The sequence below is a fragment of the Mastomys coucha genome, unplaced genomic scaffold, assembly GCF_008632895.1.
Source record: "Mastomys coucha isolate ucsf_1 unplaced genomic scaffold, UCSF_Mcou_1 pScaffold5, whole genome shotgun sequence".
Lineage (NCBI taxonomy): Eukaryota > Metazoa > Chordata > Mammalia > Rodentia > Muridae > Mastomys > Mastomys coucha.
In genome coordinates, this window is record NW_022196911.1 from 64,019,685 (window position 1) to 64,037,466 (window position 17,782).

General features: G+C 49.4%; 1 protein-coding gene across 1 annotated transcript in view; it reads left to right on the forward strand.

Moving 5' to 3' along the window:
• The window catches only part of Myh10 (myosin heavy chain 10), a 126,830-nt gene extending 109,252 nt beyond the window's left edge, over positions 1-17,578 (forward strand). The window contains exons 29-41 of the mRNA XM_031353324.1: positions 1,378-1,482; positions 2,201-2,353; positions 2,715-2,963; positions 3,502-3,714; positions 5,334-5,546; positions 8,009-8,170; positions 11,361-11,489; positions 12,824-12,912; positions 14,020-14,143; positions 14,215-14,423; positions 15,405-15,513; positions 16,495-16,667; positions 17,238-17,578. Coding sequence (XP_031209184.1) covers positions 1,378-1,482; positions 2,201-2,353; positions 2,715-2,963; positions 3,502-3,714; positions 5,334-5,546; positions 8,009-8,170; positions 11,361-11,489; positions 12,824-12,912; positions 14,020-14,143; positions 14,215-14,423; positions 15,405-15,513; positions 16,495-16,667; positions 17,238-17,382 — 2,073 coding nt within the window. The 3' untranslated portion in view covers positions 17,383-17,578. The remainder of the gene's footprint in view (positions 1-1,377; positions 1,483-2,200; positions 2,354-2,714; positions 2,964-3,501; positions 3,715-5,333; positions 5,547-8,008; positions 8,171-11,360; positions 11,490-12,823; positions 12,913-14,019; positions 14,144-14,214; positions 14,424-15,404; positions 15,514-16,494; positions 16,668-17,237) is intronic.
• The last annotated feature ends 204 nt before the right edge of the window (positions 17,579-17,782 follow it).

The following is a 17,782-nucleotide window of genomic DNA, read 5'->3' on the forward strand; positions in this document are numbered from 1 at the left end:
AATATCTAAAATAAAAAAAAAAAGAATCAGTGTTATGACTAAGGTGAGCATCAGTGTTTTCCCACGAAGCACTGGGCTCCTGTGGTCATAACCACTTCCCCCCATTTCATCCTCACACAGCTCCCCAGGCTGGACTAGGAGGCTGCGGCCATAGGAGCTAAAGGCCTCCTCTGGCCCTCCTCAGATCTCAGGTAGAAGAGGAGGTCCCTCTTAACACCAGAGATCTTCCCAGTACCCTGCACCATGAGCAGGGAAAGATGAGCTCTCTGAATTATGTTGCTACAAAAGTAACAGAAACTGGGCTGTCTTGCTAGGCACGCAATGTGTCTTCCATATAGCTGTAATAATATAACCAGAAGACAAGTGAGGGCAAGGTGCCCTGCTGCTCCTCCACTTCCTGTCTATATGCACAGCACTCACAAAAACATTTTAAACTAAAATAAAGACATCTTAGACTTTTCCCCCTTTTTAGAAAATTGTTTTGCGTGTGCATGTGTGAGTGTGTGCATGTTTTGAGACAGTTTGTCTGTGTAGCCGCAGCTGTCCCAGAACTTGCTCTGTAGACCAGGATGACCTCTCACAGAGATCCGCCTGCCTCTGCCTCTGCCTCCCTAGTACTAGGACTAAAGGTGTGCTCCACCACTGCATATTCTTTTGAGTCTTGTCCACATGTATATCTATGCATCGCCTGTTTGCCCAATGCTTACCAAGGTCAGAGGGTGCAGATCCCTAAGACTGGAGTTACAGACCATTATGAGCTACCATGTGGGAACTGGGAACTCTTCCAGAAGTGCAGCCAATGCTCTTACAGTCTGAGCCATCTCTCCAGCCCTTTTTGAAGACATCTTCCATGGGGAGGAAATAGGGGAAGTATCACACTATTGCTAAAGTCTGATCGCCGGCGACTTTATACTCACACTGAATGTACACCTGCTCCTAACAGCTGGAAACATTTTAGCTGATTATTTAGCATGCATATTTCCTTCTGAGTCCCTTAAATGTCAAGTTCTGTAAGAATGTAAATTCCATGTGCCCCCAGTGTGCCTAGTGTAAATTAACATGAAAGAAAACACCTGCTGGACCAAACTGCCTTTCACATCCTCCACTGATGTGGTTTTATTTTTGTCTTTTTGTGGCCAAAGTAAAATACAAAGAGGATCACAGGGTCCAAGCACCCCCTGCCCTTTCAACCAGAGGCTGTGGGGAGGTGGCTCCATAGCAGGTCTTAGCTCCACACTGGGTGGTAAGCATTCACTGAATTGGCTAGTTAAAATTCTCACACGTGTGCCACACATGCGCTGTTCTGTGTTCTCTGTGAGCTGTGATGATAGATAGTTTCTCACTATGGAACTGGATTTCATCCTTACTGCTTTGCAGAATGAGTTGGATAATGTCTCAACCCTTCTGGAAGAAGCGGAGAAGAAAGGTATTAAGTTTGCTAAGGATGCAGCTGGTCTGGAGTCTCAACTACAGGACACACAGGTACCCTGGGGGAACAGGGGATGGAGTGGGGATGTACCAGATTTTGAAACAACAGAACTTTTGGCCAGCTGAGGATGGGAATAGAGTAGTAAAGCTCTGAGGTTGTGTCAAAATATTACATATGTGCCCAGAGCATATGCTGAGTGTATCTCTGTGATGGAGCAGCCAATGAGACACTGTTTCTGCGTTTGGGGTGAGGGGCTCAAAATACGGGGTAAAGGTCTCGGATAGACAGCAGAGTAATTAAGTTACTAGGGACAAGTTCAGCATCCAGCCCAGACCCTGAGCAGCCTGGTCAGACTACAGGAGGCAAAAGCCATGCACCACCTTGAAAAGTGCTCACGTCTACAAGCAGCAAGGACATGGTTGCACGTAGATTGCAGGGAAGTCAGTCAAGCTAAAAATAGGAAGGAAAAATGGTCAAAGGGGTGGCTGACACTTATCCTAAAGAGAAATGCCTGCCGAGTGCTAGGACTGAGGCAGGGGAGTGCCAAGGAAGAGACTGCAGCAGGAACCGCATGTGTGGAAGGCAGTGTCCCCTGGGCCTAGGCAGAATGAGTGTTTGTTAGTGTCGCCTGGGGTTTCTTGTCCATAGAGGTGCTTTCTTTTTATGGCACTGTCCAGAGATTTACTTTCATTTGAGTCTTTTGTTCTTCTGGTGGGATGGGGCCCCTGTGTTTGCTGCAGCTAACCTAGACACCCACTCTTAAACACACAGGAGCTCCTTCAGGAGGAGACACGCCAGAAACTGAATCTGAGCAGTCGGATCCGGCAGCTGGAGGAAGAGAAGAACAGCCTTCAGGAGCAGCAGGAGGAGGAAGAGGAGGCCAGGAAGAACCTGGAGAAGCAGGTGTTGGCCCTGCAGTCCCAGGTGTGTGTCGTTTTGGGGAGCAGCAGCGCCCTAGATGTGTGCAGGGAAAGTGCGGTCCCTGTCTCTGCATTGGGGACAGTTAATTAGGTTGAACTAAATTAAGCTCATTACATGTTTTTTTTTTCCTTTGACCCAGCCAAACACTGACGTCCTCTTCCTAACTTCACAGCCCTTACAGACAGAAGTGTGGCTTCGTGGGGTGCCTGTGCAGCTGCCATTTTACAGCTTAGCTAAGGGTTCCGCTCCAGGGCTTGTGTTAAAGTCATGCAGTGCCTGTTTATAATATTGAAAACAAGTATTCTTGAAATGCAAAAATCAGAGGAGTCCTTATATGGCCCTTGCCTCCTTACCCCAAACCTAGCTGGCCGACACCAAGAAGAAAGTGGACGATGACCTGGGAACAATTGAGAGTTTGGAAGAAGCCAAGAAGAAGCTGCTCAAGGACCTGGAGGCACTGAGCCAGCGGCTGGAGGAGAAGGTCCTGGCGTATGACAAGCTGGAAAAGACCAAGAACCGGCTGCAACAGGAACTGGATGACCTGACAGTAGACCTGGACCACCAGCGACAGATCGTCTCCAACTTGGAGAAGAAACAGAAGAAGTTCGACCAGGTGAGGGCTTGCAAGGTGTCCCAGGCCCTCTGGCTCCACATCCTGACAAGGCTCTCACTTTGGTTTTGGTTTAAGACAGACAGCCTTTTCTTATTTAAACACAATACATATTTATACAGTGTTCAGAACACATAAAAAGAAAGTGTGGGGACGCCCATGCGTCCTGCACAGAATACCCACCATGCAGGTATTCTTAGGACGAGCACTGTCTCCGGCTTGACAGTGTTTGAGAACATGTGTGTCTATATAATAAGCTATGGACAGGATCTAAATGTCAACCTAAAATTCATGTTTCACCTAAGCATGTACTATAGCCTATACAAAAACTTGTGTTTTGACTGACCTATCCCATGAAGGCAGGTTGGAATTTTCCAGGTGTGGCATTGCTGGCACACGGAGAGCCTTGGGGACTGTATGGATGGTCAGCCCGCGGTGTCCTTAGGCTCGTGAGAGGCGTTTTCACTGTGCTCTGCTCTCACAGCCTGCGGTGTCCTTAGGCTCATGAGTGGCGTTTTCACTGTGCTCTGCTCTCACACAGCTGCTGGCAGAAGAAAAGGGCGTCTCTGCTCGCTATGCAGAAGAGCGGGACCGGGCTGAAGCCGAGGCCAGAGAGAAAGAAACCAAAGCGCTGTCCCTGGCACGGGCCCTTGAGGAGGCGTTGGAGGCCAAGGAGGAGTTGGAGAGGCAGAACAAGCAGCTTCGAGCAGACCTGGAAGACCTGATGAGCTCCAAAGATGACGTGGGGAAGAACGTAAGTCTCTGGTAGTTGCAAAGGACAGATAGGGCCTGGGACACAGGCCCAGAGCAGAGCCCTGGAGACAGATAGGGGCCAATCTGTTCTCATTCATCTGGGCCAAGATAAATGTGGAAATCTGCAGGTATGTCTGTGTGCCACGCACATACCCAATGCCCTTGAGAGCAGAAGAGGGCATTGGATCCCTTGGAACTAGACTTACAGATGGCTGTGAGCTTCCGTGTGTGCTGCAAATTGAACCCAGGTCCTCCAGAAGAGCATTCTGTGTTCTGTACTGCTGAGGCCACCTCCCCGGCCCCAGATGTGGAATTCTAACAGCAACTCTAGCCAGATGTTGGTCCTTACCCTGGCTTTCCCTGCCCCAGGTCCTCCTGGCAGGGCACCTTTCAACACGGGGACTTGGCATCTGCATTGTCAGTGCTTACAAACCAGAGATTCCAAGGTCCCCTAGGAGAGGTTTGTGGGATCTGAAGCACATTTCCTGCACTCCCCACCTGGCCTTCCCTGTGAGACCCAAGTGCTGGCCTCCAAGGTGTCAGTAGCTGTCAGGACTTGCAGCTTAGAGATTTCTGTGTGCTCTCACATGTGTGCCTTCTCCAAGAGTCCCCATGCTAGTTCTCTTGCCCTGCGCCCTCCCTCAGGATCTGACTAGCAGAGAGCTGCAGAGTAAATCTGGACCTGCGATTCAAAAGTGACGTTTCTCTTGTCTCTTTTCCCAGCTTCCATTATTTTGGGGTTTTGAGACAGGGCTTCTCTATGTAACAGCCCTGGCTGTCTTGGAAGTCGCTTTGTAGAACAGGCTGGCCTTGAACTCACAGAGCCCACTAGCCTCTGCATCACCGTACCCAGCTTCTCCTGTTGTTACCACATGCACTTTGTAGCCATGCCCTGTTTTGTTGGCTTCGAAAAGTGTGGAAACAACCACAAAGAGAGGTGTCATCGGCATGGGATGGAAGCCATCTGACCATATCATAGGTGATGGAAGAATACTGTCATCCTGCTGGGCCTTCCGCATACAGCTCCATGGCCAAGAAGAGTATAGCCAGGGTAGATCCAACCGTGTAAAAGTGAAGAGAAGACGGTAGTGGTTCTATAGTCATTTCCCCAGTCACCAACACTCTCACACTCACATGGTGGCCGCTGAGTTACCAAACACTACTTAGGAAATGGACCTTCCTAAGTTCTGCTGCTTGCCCCTGCGGAGCTAATGTGATCGTGAGCCCCAAATGTGGGACAGCACATAGGTCGGCTTCAGGAGGTCAGGCAGGTTAGTTGGGATGGGGGAAGGGGGGGGGGAGGTCCTCAGTACAGTGCCAGGCTCGGAAGGCTCATCTTTGTGGAGGATTCTGTTCAAGGAGAGGTCAGACCTGTGGCCATGCCCTGCTTTTCAGACTGCCTCCGTCAAAGGTTGCTCGTGAGCCTTCCCATTGTGAGTGATTTCTTCTGAGGCTCACACCCAGCAGGCACTCTCTCTGACTGTGCTTTAGCTTCAGAGCTCTGTCACTCGAGCGGGTGATTAAAACACGTGTGACCACAGAACTGCGGGGTTAGGTCACACCTCTGATCCAAAGAACAGCAGCCCCTGCTCACCAGTCCCGATGCTTCCTGTGCCGTAGGTCCATGAGCTTGAGAAGTCCAAGCGAGCCTTGGAGCAGCAGGTGGAGGAGATGAGGACCCAGCTGGAGGAGCTGGAGGACGAGCTCCAGGCCACTGAGGATGCCAAGCTCCGCCTGGAAGTCAACATGCAGGCCATGAAGGCCCAGTTTGAGAGGGACCTGCAAACCCGAGATGAGCAGAATGAAGAGAAGAAGCGGCTGCTGCTTAAGCAGGTGGGTGGAGGGGGGCGCGGCCTTCAGAGCCTGGCCCAGCCCACAGCCCTGTAGTTGGCCCTGGGAAGCATTCGTTGGAGGAAATGGGTTAGATATTCTCTTTCTCCAGTGTCACTGCTGTTTAGCTAGGCTATCAAAGGGACGCCATCAGAGTGCTCAGGATGTGAGTATAGGGAACCACCTGCCCAGCAGAGGGAGGACACTGCCACTTCCCATCACTCAGATATCATGGCCTCCTTAAATTACCCCACCCTTAAAGGGTTTCTTAGGAGAGAAAGAGAAGGGTTGATATTTTTGTGTGTGTGTGTGTGTGTGTGTGTGTGTGTGTGTGTGTGTGTGTGTGTGTGTTTGGTTGGTGGTTGGTTGGTTTGGTTCTTGGAGACAGGATTTCTCTATATATTCAAACTCAGAGTTTAATTCTAAGTGCCTGGCTTAATTTAATTTTTTAAACTTAAAAAGAATCTTATGATTGGGCTGGAGAGAGGGCTCAGAGGTTAAGAGCATTGGCTGTTCTTTCAGAGGTCGTGAGTTCAATTTCCAGCCCACATGATGGCTCACAACCATCTGTAATGGGATCTGATGCCCTCTTCTGGCCTTCAGGTAGGCATACATATATTAAATATAGATAGAACACTCAAAATATTTAAATAAATAGATCTTAAAGAATTTTATGATTGATGTTTCTGAGTTGTGTATTTGTGTGTGTGTGTGTGTGTGTGTGTGTGTGTGTGTATTTACTTTGAAAATGATTGATATCTTGCGTGTCCCTTGGAGTTCATGGAAGCAAGTCATGATTTATATTTAATTTTATTTTACTATATTTGTTTCATTCTTTATTGTTGACTAAGTTACACCACACTTAGTGATTTAAAGCCGCATTTCTGGTGTCCCTGTTTTTGTGGGGTGGCCTGGGCTAAGCTGGAGGACCTGAGCCCATCCATGCGCTCACTCGCCCAGCGTGGACAGGAACCTCAGTACTTGTCAGCAGCCTGGCTTGAAGGATGCTCAAATGTCCTGAGGAGGCAACCTTCCTAAGAGGGAAAGGCCCGAAAGCCAGTGAGAGCTGAGCCTTTACAGTTTATCCCTTATGTCCTATTCTCTAAAAGTGAGTCCCCAAGTCCAGCCCACACACAGGACTTCAGCTCTACCTCTTCAAGGACAATTGTCCAAGACTTGGTAGACATTTTTTGGGGGAGGGGGGGTTTCGAGACAGGGTTTCTCTGTCCAGCCCTGGCTGTCCTGGAACTCACTCTGTAGACCAGGCTGGCCTCGAACTCAGAAATCCGGCTGCCTCTGCCTCCCAAGTGCTGGGATTAAAGGCGTGAGCCACCACCGCCCGGCGGTAGACATATCTGAAAGCACACCTGAAGAATCTCAGGGCAGTTTCCATACCTAAAGAGCCTCCTTGCCCTGAGCGCAGTAGAGCCAGAGCTGCAGCATGCAGTCAGGTACTGAGGATCTCTCGCCACTGTACCTTCCTTCCCTGTCCTGTCCCTTTCCCCACCTGGCAGTCTGCAGGAGCAACAGATCCTTGGTCTCCCTTGGAGAAGACCCTCCCCCAGGCCTCTTGGTGTCACTCAGAGAGCACCTCCCTTCCCACTCTGGTGCTGCTTCCACTGTGGTCCTTTCCCAGTTCATGACAAGTGACATGCTCAGAGCCTCCACACTGCAAGATCACCTAGGGGACCATACACACTCAGGAGTACTTCCTGGATGAATGGGAACACAGTACAGAGCAGGAAGCTCACGGCACTGCTCCAGGAACTCATGCTGACCCAGCTCCCAGTCTAGACATTAGGATTGGATTTTAATGATAGAGAACCTTCCTCTCTCTCTGCCTCGCACAAGGGTGCAGGATTGTGCCATTTGGTCTGGTGGTGCAGTTAAAGCTTCAAGAACGCCCCAGAATGAGTGGCCATGGGGGTGTGATGCTCGACCCCCAGCTCACATTTGTCTGTGTTTTCATCCTCTCCTCCTCCTGTGTGCTCTAAAGCTTCTGTATCCTCAGCTGCACAGCTGCTAACTTCCCTTTGCTGGTCTATCAAGTGGGGTGTCTGCCTGGTCCAAAGGCCAAAAACCTGAGTGAGCCCACCTCTGGAGCCTGAATCCCAGGTCTGCCGAGTCACATAAGTCAGACCTGGTTCCCATAGCTCCAGGACAGAGTTAGGGTTAGGCTTGTTCCCCTGGCCTCTGGACTGCTGCTGGCTTGTGCCTCCTATCTTTCTGACTCAGAGTCACCTGAACTGTGAGCCTAAGGTCTTCCTTCTTGGGTACCCTAGCAGCCGGCGAGGCCTATCCCACGGGGTGGTTTCCAAGCCCTTCTGAACTAAACCCAGTCCTTGAGATTTTCTGTTAGTGAGACACAGGGACTTGCTGGTAATAGGGACCTCTGCAAAGTGACAAGTCCCTTTAGCCAAAGTAGTGAGAGCCCAGGATAACGTAATCCAATACTTGTCCTTCAGGTACGGGAGCTCGAGGCAGAGCTGGAGGATGAGCGGAAACAGCGGGCACTGGCTGTGGCTTCGAAGAAGAAGATGGAGATAGACCTGAAGGACCTCGAGGCTCAGATCGAGGCTGCGAACAAAGCCCGGGATGAAGTGATCAAGCAGCTTCGCAAACTCCAGGTAGGGATGGCAGGCTTGCCTTTGTGGGGAAGGGTCACATGGCCTTACTGGAACCAAGATGAAACTGAATTGGGAGACCACGCAGCACCCAACTGTCACCTTGTTACCTAGCCACTGTCATGATGAGGACCAGAGCAGCTGTCCCCTTGTTACTGGATTTGCTTTTGATACAGAACTGGGGATGGTGATGAAAAAGAGCTTCCTTGCTGGAATTTGGTCCTGTGCCTCTAAATGCCCTTAACTGTCTCTCCTTAACTGTCTGGCCGTATCTCCAAAAGGAAGCGGTGTGTCCCTCTCCTCCCGCACTGCTGGGAATGTAATTTTCAGACAGCTGCAAGCGTAACTTTAGCTACTCAGATGATCCAGTTGTATGGCCTCTCTGAGAAGAGAGCAGTAATTCATGATGAAGGCCAGTGTGGGGCAGCCCTGCTCTTACTGGCTGGGTATAGATAGGCCCTGATGGGAAAGGGGTGGCTCCTATGCTGCCCTCTACTGGTCTCCATGGTTACTGCACTCATGTGGTACACTAGCATACAAACAGGCAAACCACACACACACACACACACACACACACACACACACACACACAAAATTTAAATTTTTTGAAGCTGAATACAAACTTTTATTCTGACTTTATAATTACAAAAAAAACATTGCTCATTACAAAAAAAAATGATACTGAATGTATTTAATAGCTGTTTAATCAAGATACTCACATATCACAGAATCTATGTCTGGCTCCTTTGCTTTGGGATGTTTGTTTACCCTGAACTGGACTCCCAGCTCTAGTCACCCGCTCCAAGCTGAGCATTTACACATGGGGAGAGGCTGGAGGCCAGCGTCCTCCTCGGTCACGCGGCACCTCGTTTCTCCAGTGCCTGTCACTGAAGCTGGAGCTCAGATGCAGCCAGGATAAAGGGCTGGTCAGCAGGCCACAGAGACCCTCCTGTCTCTGTTCCCCAGCCCTGGGACAACAGGCACTCAGTCAGCTTTTGTGGGTGCTGGGGATCTAAACTTTAGTCTTCATGTTTGTGTAGCAATACTTTAACAGTTTGGTCTCTAGTCCCTCCAACTGTGCTTTTGATTTATTTGATTTGTCTTTTTTTTTTTTTTTTTTACTGACTAATTGCGTAGTTAGGGTTTCTATTGCTACAAAGAAACACCATGACCAAAAAGCAAGCTGGGGAGGAAAGGGTTTATTCAACATATACTTCCATATTGGTGTTCATCACTGAAGTCAGGGCAGAAAACAGGAAGCAAGAGCTGAAGCAGAGGCCATGGCGGAGTTCTGCTTACTGGCTTGCTCCCCATGACTTGCTCAGCCTTTCTTATAGAACGCAGGACTCGGGGGTAGCCCCACCCTCAATGGGCTAGGCCCTCCCACATTGATCACTAATGGAGAAAATGCCCAAGAGCCTGATCTTACAGAGGCATTTCCTCAACTGAGGCTCCTTCCTGTCTGATAACTAGCTTGTGACAAGCTGACACAAACCCCGCCAGTACACTGGTGGTTCTGAACATCGTTATGTGCACACTGCACGCTATCTTTAACTATCCTGTGACTTGTTTTTGTTTTTCTTGTCTGTGTGCATAATGGGGATTGGGCATTGCCACAGCACGTTTGTGAAATTGGAGAAAAGACTAAAGTCACTTCTCTCCTTCTAGCTTCACGTGCAGTGTGAGGCTCGTGCAGTGTGAGGCAAGCTGGTTGGCTGGCTTGTAGACTCTAGACTTCGTTTTCCCTTTTGTGTTTATAAAGCCACCGGCTGGGCAGTGGTGGCGCACACCTTTAATCCCAGCAGCAGTACTTGGGAGGCAGAGGCAGGCAGATTTCTGAGTTCAAGGACAGCCAGGGCTATACAGAGAAACCCTCTCTCAAAAAATCAAAAAAAAAAAAAAAAAAAAAAAAACCTCGTTTCCAACTCTTTGGAAGGTTCTGGCCCATTGTAAATTTTTGTTAGGTGGCTTTAGATGCAGAAATAGCTTCATTCTTCTGGACAGGCATACCCAGTTGTCCTGACCCCCTTTTGTTGAGTGTTGTCCCCAACTGGATCATCTTGACAAACTGCTGGTATCTGTTTCTAGGCTTTCGATCCTATTGATCTTTACTCCTGTCCTGTATATCTACCTCACAGTTTGGTTAGTGTAGGTTCTCTCACATTTTGAAGTTAGAAGTACAATTGGTCAAGGTTCATTCTTTTTCAAGATTGATAATTCTATATGGATTTTAGGATCAGCTTATATATATATTTCTAAGCAAAAATGAAACACTTCTTGGATTTTTAATCGTTAAGTACAGCTCAATTTGCCACCATTAATTCCTCTGGTCGTTAATTTCTTGCTATGTATCTTTAATTTCTGTCTGACATTTTATAGTCTTCAAGTGTATGTGTTCTTCACCTCTTTTACATTTGTGCCTAGCTATATATATACTTAGTTGATTTTTGCTTAATTTTGAATGCAGCTTCCGTATATTCATCCACCTTGTATTCTATCAGTCTTTTTTTTTTTAAAGATTTACTATATATACAGCATTCTGCCTGCATGTATGCCTGAAGATGGCACCAGATCCCATTACAGATGGTTTTGAGCCACCATGTGGTTGCTGGGAATTAAACTCAGGACCTCTGGAAGAGCAGCCAGTGCTCTTAACCACTGCGCCACCTCTCCAGCCCCTGTATCTATCAATCTTGCTGAAGTCACTTACTAGCTGTGATGGCTTTTTTACCAGACCCCTAAGTAAAGATCATGCCATAACCCACTTTGTTTACTCCTTCCTTCTTGGGTTGGCTTCTTGTTGAATTACCTGGGCTGGACTCTGGACTCAGGATCAAGTAGAGATTGAGATTGGACATCCCTACTTTATGATCTGTTGGGGAAAACATACAAATTTTCTTCATAGCTTGTTGAATGTTTTTATAATGAAAAGGTGATTATATCAAATGCCACTACTACAGCTAATGAGGTGATACGGTTGTATTAATGCATTTGTGCTTGTCACACAACAGATGGCACACTTGGTCATGGTATAGACACTATTCCATTCCAGCACTGGTTTGCTCCTGTTGAGAGATTATACGTGGGATATCAGTCTGTGGGCTTCTGGGAACCTTTTACTTCTGTGTCCTTATTAACAATACTGAGAATAAAAACTACTCCCTAAAAGGACTTTCTTCTTATTTAACCTCAGGCACAGATGAAGGATTACCAGCGTGAACTAGAAGAAGCTCGAGCATCTAGAGATGAGATTTTTGCTCAATCCAAAGAAAGTGAAAAGAAACTGAAGAGTCTAGAAGCAGAAATCCTTCAGCTGCAAGAGGTACCTTTGCCTGGTCACTCGTGTAGTCAGCAAACTAGAGGAAATGTGTTTCATGGCCTTGGTGGTGTGATTTCAGTTCAGCACCACTGCTAGCGTTCCGTCGCTTGCTCGGGCAGATTCTTTTACCTGGCTAAAGGCAGAACAGCTGATTAGTAAGACAGCCTTCTAGAATTTGGCCCCCTGAGAGGAAGGAGAGATCATTATTTAAGCAGTAAGATGGGTGAGGCCTGCCCAGGGAGGGGTGCTGTTTGACACAGAAGTGCTGTCCCCTTACAGAAAGAGACACGTGTTTTGTTGAATTCTGGAGCACAACATCTTAAAGCAAGCACTTTTCAGTCATCCTTTACTAAGGTCTCCATCATTAAGTAGCAGGCAGGATACAACTCTACCCATGTAATAAGGCACCTAACATGCACTTCTCGCTATAAATTTTCGAGATCTTCTTAAAAGATAATGACCTAAAATGTTGGCTTGGCAACAGTTCCCATGAGAAATCCCCAGCGCAGGCTAGAGCACCTGCTGAGACCCTGTCAGTCAGTCTGGGGAGGTGGGGGGGGGGGGGGGGGGGGGGGGGGGGGGGGGGGGGGGGGGCTAAGAAAAGGAGCCGAGGAACAAAAACTCGACCAGACATAGAGCAGAGCCCAGGCTTATCCTAAGCGCCAGCTTTTGGTCCTTTCATGTTTTCTATTTTATTGTCTTTTATTTCTTTCCTTTGGGTTCTTTTTCTCTTTCTGTAAGGTGTGTATGCCTGTGTGTCAGGGAGTGAAAGCGGGGACTGGACCACGCTCACACTCGACCCAGCACAGTGGCTGGCTCCTGTGCGCTAACTCCTGTCCTGTCTCCATACACTCACACACACACACACACACACACACTCCCTCTAAGGTTCTTTTTCTTCGTCCCGCAAATTTTGATGCAGGGCAATTTCGCTGTCACAATTGTGTATTTTTCTAATTTGTATTAATGGCTTTCTTTAATGCACAACTAATTTAAAAGTATGGCTTAAACTTCCAAAGGTACCCCATTTTGGTTGCTTTGTACTTCAGCATACCATGCGGGTAGCTCCAAGCCCTTGAACGAGCTGTGATTGGTGTGGCCAGTGTCTCTGTAGGGTTCAGAGTTGAATCTTGTGCTCCATGATTGTAAGGAACATGTGAGGATGGTGGGGTATAGCCACTGTACACAAGTGACAGTGAAGTGCTTCCTTGGTGGCCTTTGTTTAATGGGTCTGGTAGCACATCTGGCCTCAGCACTAAGCTTCCTGCTGCTTGGTTATGTGGAAAGCATGATGGGAATGGCAATGGCCAGAGCCTAACTCAGTGTCAACTCTGCAGGAGCTGGCCTCGTCTGAGCGAGCCCGCAGACACGCAGAGCAGGAGCGAGATGAGCTGGCCGATGAGATCGCCAACAGCGCCTCTGGAAAGTGAGTCTCCCTCCGGGCGGAAGGGAAATGGGATGGGTGGCGTGGAAGCGGCAGCATTTAGCCTACCCTCTGCACAAGCACGGTTCTCTGCCCTCAAGCATGGCACAGGCTGGGCACAGTCATCTGACGTCTAAGAGTAAGTGCCTGCTCATCTCTTCAGGTGTAAAAGGATGACCACAAGTCTTGGTAACCTCAGCCACAGCCTGTCACACATAGGGCCACACATTCACACGCCCATCACACAGTGCAGTCATTCACATGCCCATGCACACACAGGCCACACGTGCGTGTACACCTGTGCCAGTGCCTGTCACACATAGGGCCACACATTCACACGCCCATCACACAGTGCAGTCATTCACATGCCCATGCATACACAGGCCACATGTGCGTGTACACCTGTGCCAGTGCCTATCACACATAGGGCCACACATTCACACACCCATCACACAGTGCAGTCATTCACATGCCCATGCACACACAGGCCACACGTGCGTGTACACCTGTGCCAGTGCCTGTCACACATAGGGCCACACATTCACACGCCCATCACACACAGGCCACACATGCATGCACACCTGTGCCACAACCTGTCACACATTAGGCCACACATTTACATGCCCATCACACAGTGCAGTCATTCACATTGCCCTTGCACACACAGGCCACACATGCATGTATACCTGTGCCAGTGCCAATGGCTTTCCACAGAGTAGACATCCACAACAAGAAGGCCTCCCTTTTAGACTCACTGCCTTGGCACATAACTTCCTTACAATCTTCCTCAGATTTTTTTTTTTAAGATTTCTTTTGCCTAGTTAAGTTTCTTTCTCTTGGGAATGCTGGGACATCATTAGAGTTCATGCCAGTGACTACAGGGTCTCACCTAAGATCCTGGTTGAATTCTAGAGGCAGAGTTAGCAACAGGGAAGTCACTGGGAAGTCACCACAGTGGTTCAGAGGATAGTGCCAGGACCAGGGAGACAGATATGGGCAAGAAAGAGAAGTGTTTGAGGCCAGGGCTTATCCATGGATCAGGGATCGAAGCAGGGACTAATCAGGAGCAATGCTCACAGTTCTCACACTGTGCTCTGGGCTGATGCCTAGGTCTGCATTGCTGGATGAGAAGCGGCGCCTAGAAGCCCGGATCGCACAGCTGGAGGAGGAGCTGGAGGAGGAGCAGAGCAACATGGAGCTGCTCAATGACCGCTTCCGCAAGACCACGCTACAGGTGCTGCGGCCTGTCCCTGTGAGCAGCTACACTACCTCTGTGCAGGTTATCTGAACTCTCTCCCCTTCTAGGTGGACACACTGAACACAGAGTTGGCAGCGGAGCGCAGCGCTGCCCAGAAGAGTGACAATGCCCGCCAGCAGCTGGAGCGACAAAACAAGGAACTGAAGGCCAAGCTGCAGGAGCTGGAGGGAGCGGTCAAGTCCAAGTTCAAGGCCACCATCTCAGCCCTGGAAGCTAAGATTGGACAGCTGGAGGAGCAGCTTGAGCAGGAAGCCAAGTAAGATGTTCTTGCGGGCCATTTCATCACACAGGTGTGCCCTCTCCCATAGGAGCACCCAGTGCAAGGGAGTGTGGTAATGCAGGACGAGTGTCCTATACAGGAGCTAGAAGGCTCTGGGAGCAGTGAGAGACGTGCCTAGGAAGGGGCTGGGGCTCTGTCTGGCTCTGCTGGAAGCCATCATACTGCCCTGTGACTTCCTAGCACCGGCATCTTTATTGACCCATGGCAGACTCATTTGCAGTGCTGCTCAAAAGCACCCCACTCCCCCTCCCCACCCCCCACAGTTTCCATCACACCAAAATGAAGCAGAACGTTGCACAGGACAGAATGAGCGAGCAGCTGTAGCACTTCTAGCCACAGACCCACCTTGTTGGGAAGAATGGGTGTTGGGGAGTATGGGACCCAGACACTCCTGGGAGGAGTCCAGCATCTTCCTAACCCTGCAGTCCCAGTACTACATCCCTACCCTTCCTCCCACTCTGCCGGGTAGGAGTGTCTGAAGTGTCACCAGTGAGACACGGGCAGTTAAGGCAGTCACAGACCCAGATCCAGCTAGGAAGGAACTGTTCCTGTCTGCAGGGACTCTCGGTGTTAATCTCCTGAATGGGTAGCAGTCCCAGGCCAGAGTGTGGTGGCTAGCTCACGGCTCCCCAGTGTGTGCGCTGTGCTATTTCCATCGGCTGTAACAGCTCCCAGCATTAGTAAACTCTCAATCTGAGACGACCCCTCCATAGATTGTTTGTGACATGAGAACTATGTCTGTTTCGTATGTTTCTATGTGTACGTGGCATATGCCATCACTCAGTACCTATGCACGGGAACAATGCTGTGTGGCCACTGAGGGACACTGAAAGGCAATGCCTACTTCAGGCTTCTGGGAGGTCTAAAAGGGCGTTCCAGTAGAAAACTTCAAAAATATTTCCCTACTTAAAATATAATTACTTTCAAGTCTTAAAACTACTTTGGTCATTTTGACAGGGAACGAGCAGCTGCTAATAAACTAGTCCGTCGAACAGAGAAGAAACTGAAAGAAATCTTCATGCAGGTTGAAGACGAGCGTCGGCATGCAGATCAGTATAAAGAGCAGGTAGGAGAAAACCAGGCGGGGTGAAGGTCCCCACCCTGGAAATGTTTAAGCAAGCAAGTCAGAGTTAAGGACATTCTTGGAAACTCTTAATTACAGCATTTCAACTGACATGTTCCCACCGTCCCAATGAGGAAAGCGAGTCAGCAAGACTTTGAGGTGTGAGCCCTGGGCTGGATTTTAAAGTTACATTCAGCTTCCTCCGATAAACTATGTCACAGGCAAACAAGCTTCTCCCGGTTCCCATCCTGTGCCTAGGATAATAGTTCTTGGGTGCAATGAGCATCAGGGAACTGGGGAGATGGTAAACAGCAGAAGCCAGGGATATGTGAAGGGCATTTGCCCACATGAACAAAACCCTAATACCAGGCACACAGTGCTGAATGGCCCACTCCAACATGCCTGTGATCCCAGTAGAGTATCAGGGGATCAAGACCAGCCTGGGCTATAAAAGACCCTGTCTCAAGACCAGACAATAGAGGGGAGCCTGTAGGAACTGACCACACCCTTGCCTGCGGCCTGTCTGTGCCTCCCTCCTGAGGGTTCGTTGACTTTGGCATAGTCCCTCAGGACCTTCGGGTCCCTACGTGCCAGACAAGTGGGAACTGCACCCACTGAGACAGTAGCCAGTCCCTGCAAGTTTAGGAGCAAGGGAGCCACTGTCAAGATTCTTAAGCGGGAGTGTACTACACTCTCCCAGAGTGGCTGTGTGGAGCAGCCATGCTTCACGGGCAGTATCCTGTTCCGACTGCTAGCCTTCTGCACAGGAGATGGAAAACTAGTTTTCACAAGTAAGGCAGTTTTGAGTTTCTGACTGTGTAGCTTGCTCTGTAAATATTGGCTTTACTAAGTAAGGCAAGGGGAAGAGCCTTAGAGCAGCCCTAAAACAAGGACGTGTGTGCACACAAGATGTCACAGAGCGTGCTGACCCTCCAGGTCATCTGACCCTGGATTCTCTGATTTTCATTCATGTAACTCCCCAAGATGGAGAAGGCTAATGCCAGGATGAAGCAGCTTAAGCGTCAGCTGGAAGAAGCTGAGGAAGAAGCTACACGTGCCAACGCATCTCGACGTAAACTCCAAAGGGAACTGGACGATGCCACCGAGGCCAATGAGGGCCTGAGCCGCGAGGTCAGCACTCTCAAGAACCGGCTCAGGTAAGTGTTGAGTGAGGCAGGGAGAGCGGGCAGGCTTCATCTGTGGGAGCTGTAGCAATTCCACTGGAATCCCCAGTCAAGGTGCTCGACGTTTAGAGTAGTGAGTGGGAGAAAGCAGACGTTCAGAATCCACAGCCTCACTCAGACAGGGCAAGAGCTCCCAGAAGGACCTGACCCAGCCAGCCCTCCTCACTCCCCTTTGTCCAGTGAGGGAGCAAAGCAGGGCAGAGTAAAAAGTATGCACACATTTGCCAGCATAGGCCTCTGTCCTCTGGGCAAAGGATGCTGCCTGGTGACCTGCTTGAGTGGCCAGGAAACTGAGAGTGATTTTAAAGGATGTACAGTACAAAAACAGTCTAAGCTCTGCTGTCCCCTTTCAGGGAAGGCTGTGGGAGAGCTTCCCCCTAACCTGACTCCCTTACCATGTCAGCCATGCTCATGTGCACTGTGGGGAATGATGGGTAGAAAAGCTACACACCGAGGCCATGATGCCCCAGACAGGGTAGAAGGTAGAGATGACCCTTGTTGAACCACCCAGCAGCCTCATGCTCTTGTGCATTTCTCTCCCAGACGGGGCGGCCCAATCAGCTTTTCGTCAAGCCGATCTGGCCGGCGCCAGCTGCACATTGAGGGGGCGTCGCTGGAGCTGTCAGATGATGACACAGAAAGTAAGACCAGTGATGTCAATGACACCCAGCCGCCTCAATCAGAATAGGCGCAGGAGGTCAGAGGTGACGCTGAGGACAGGCCGGAACTCAGCCCAGCACCAGTCTGCTTGAGCCCTGCTCTCACTACTCGGGAATGGCAAGCTCCCAGATTCCTTCCAGGAAAGTCAACCGTGTCTTAAGGCTTTGCGGCCTGCGCAGACTATATCCTGCTTCAGACTAGGTACAATTGCCCCTTTTTATATATACACCTCCACAAGACATGCATATTAAACAGATTGTCTCATCGTTGCATCTATTTTCCATATATTCATCAAGAGACCATTTTATGACACATTAAGAAGAAAAAACCTTTTTGAAACAAACTCCAGACCCTTTGTCGCCAGTGGCTGGGCCTGGGGGTTGCCCCGGACGGTTGCTCAGTTGCTCTGCATGCTCTGTCTTACCGAC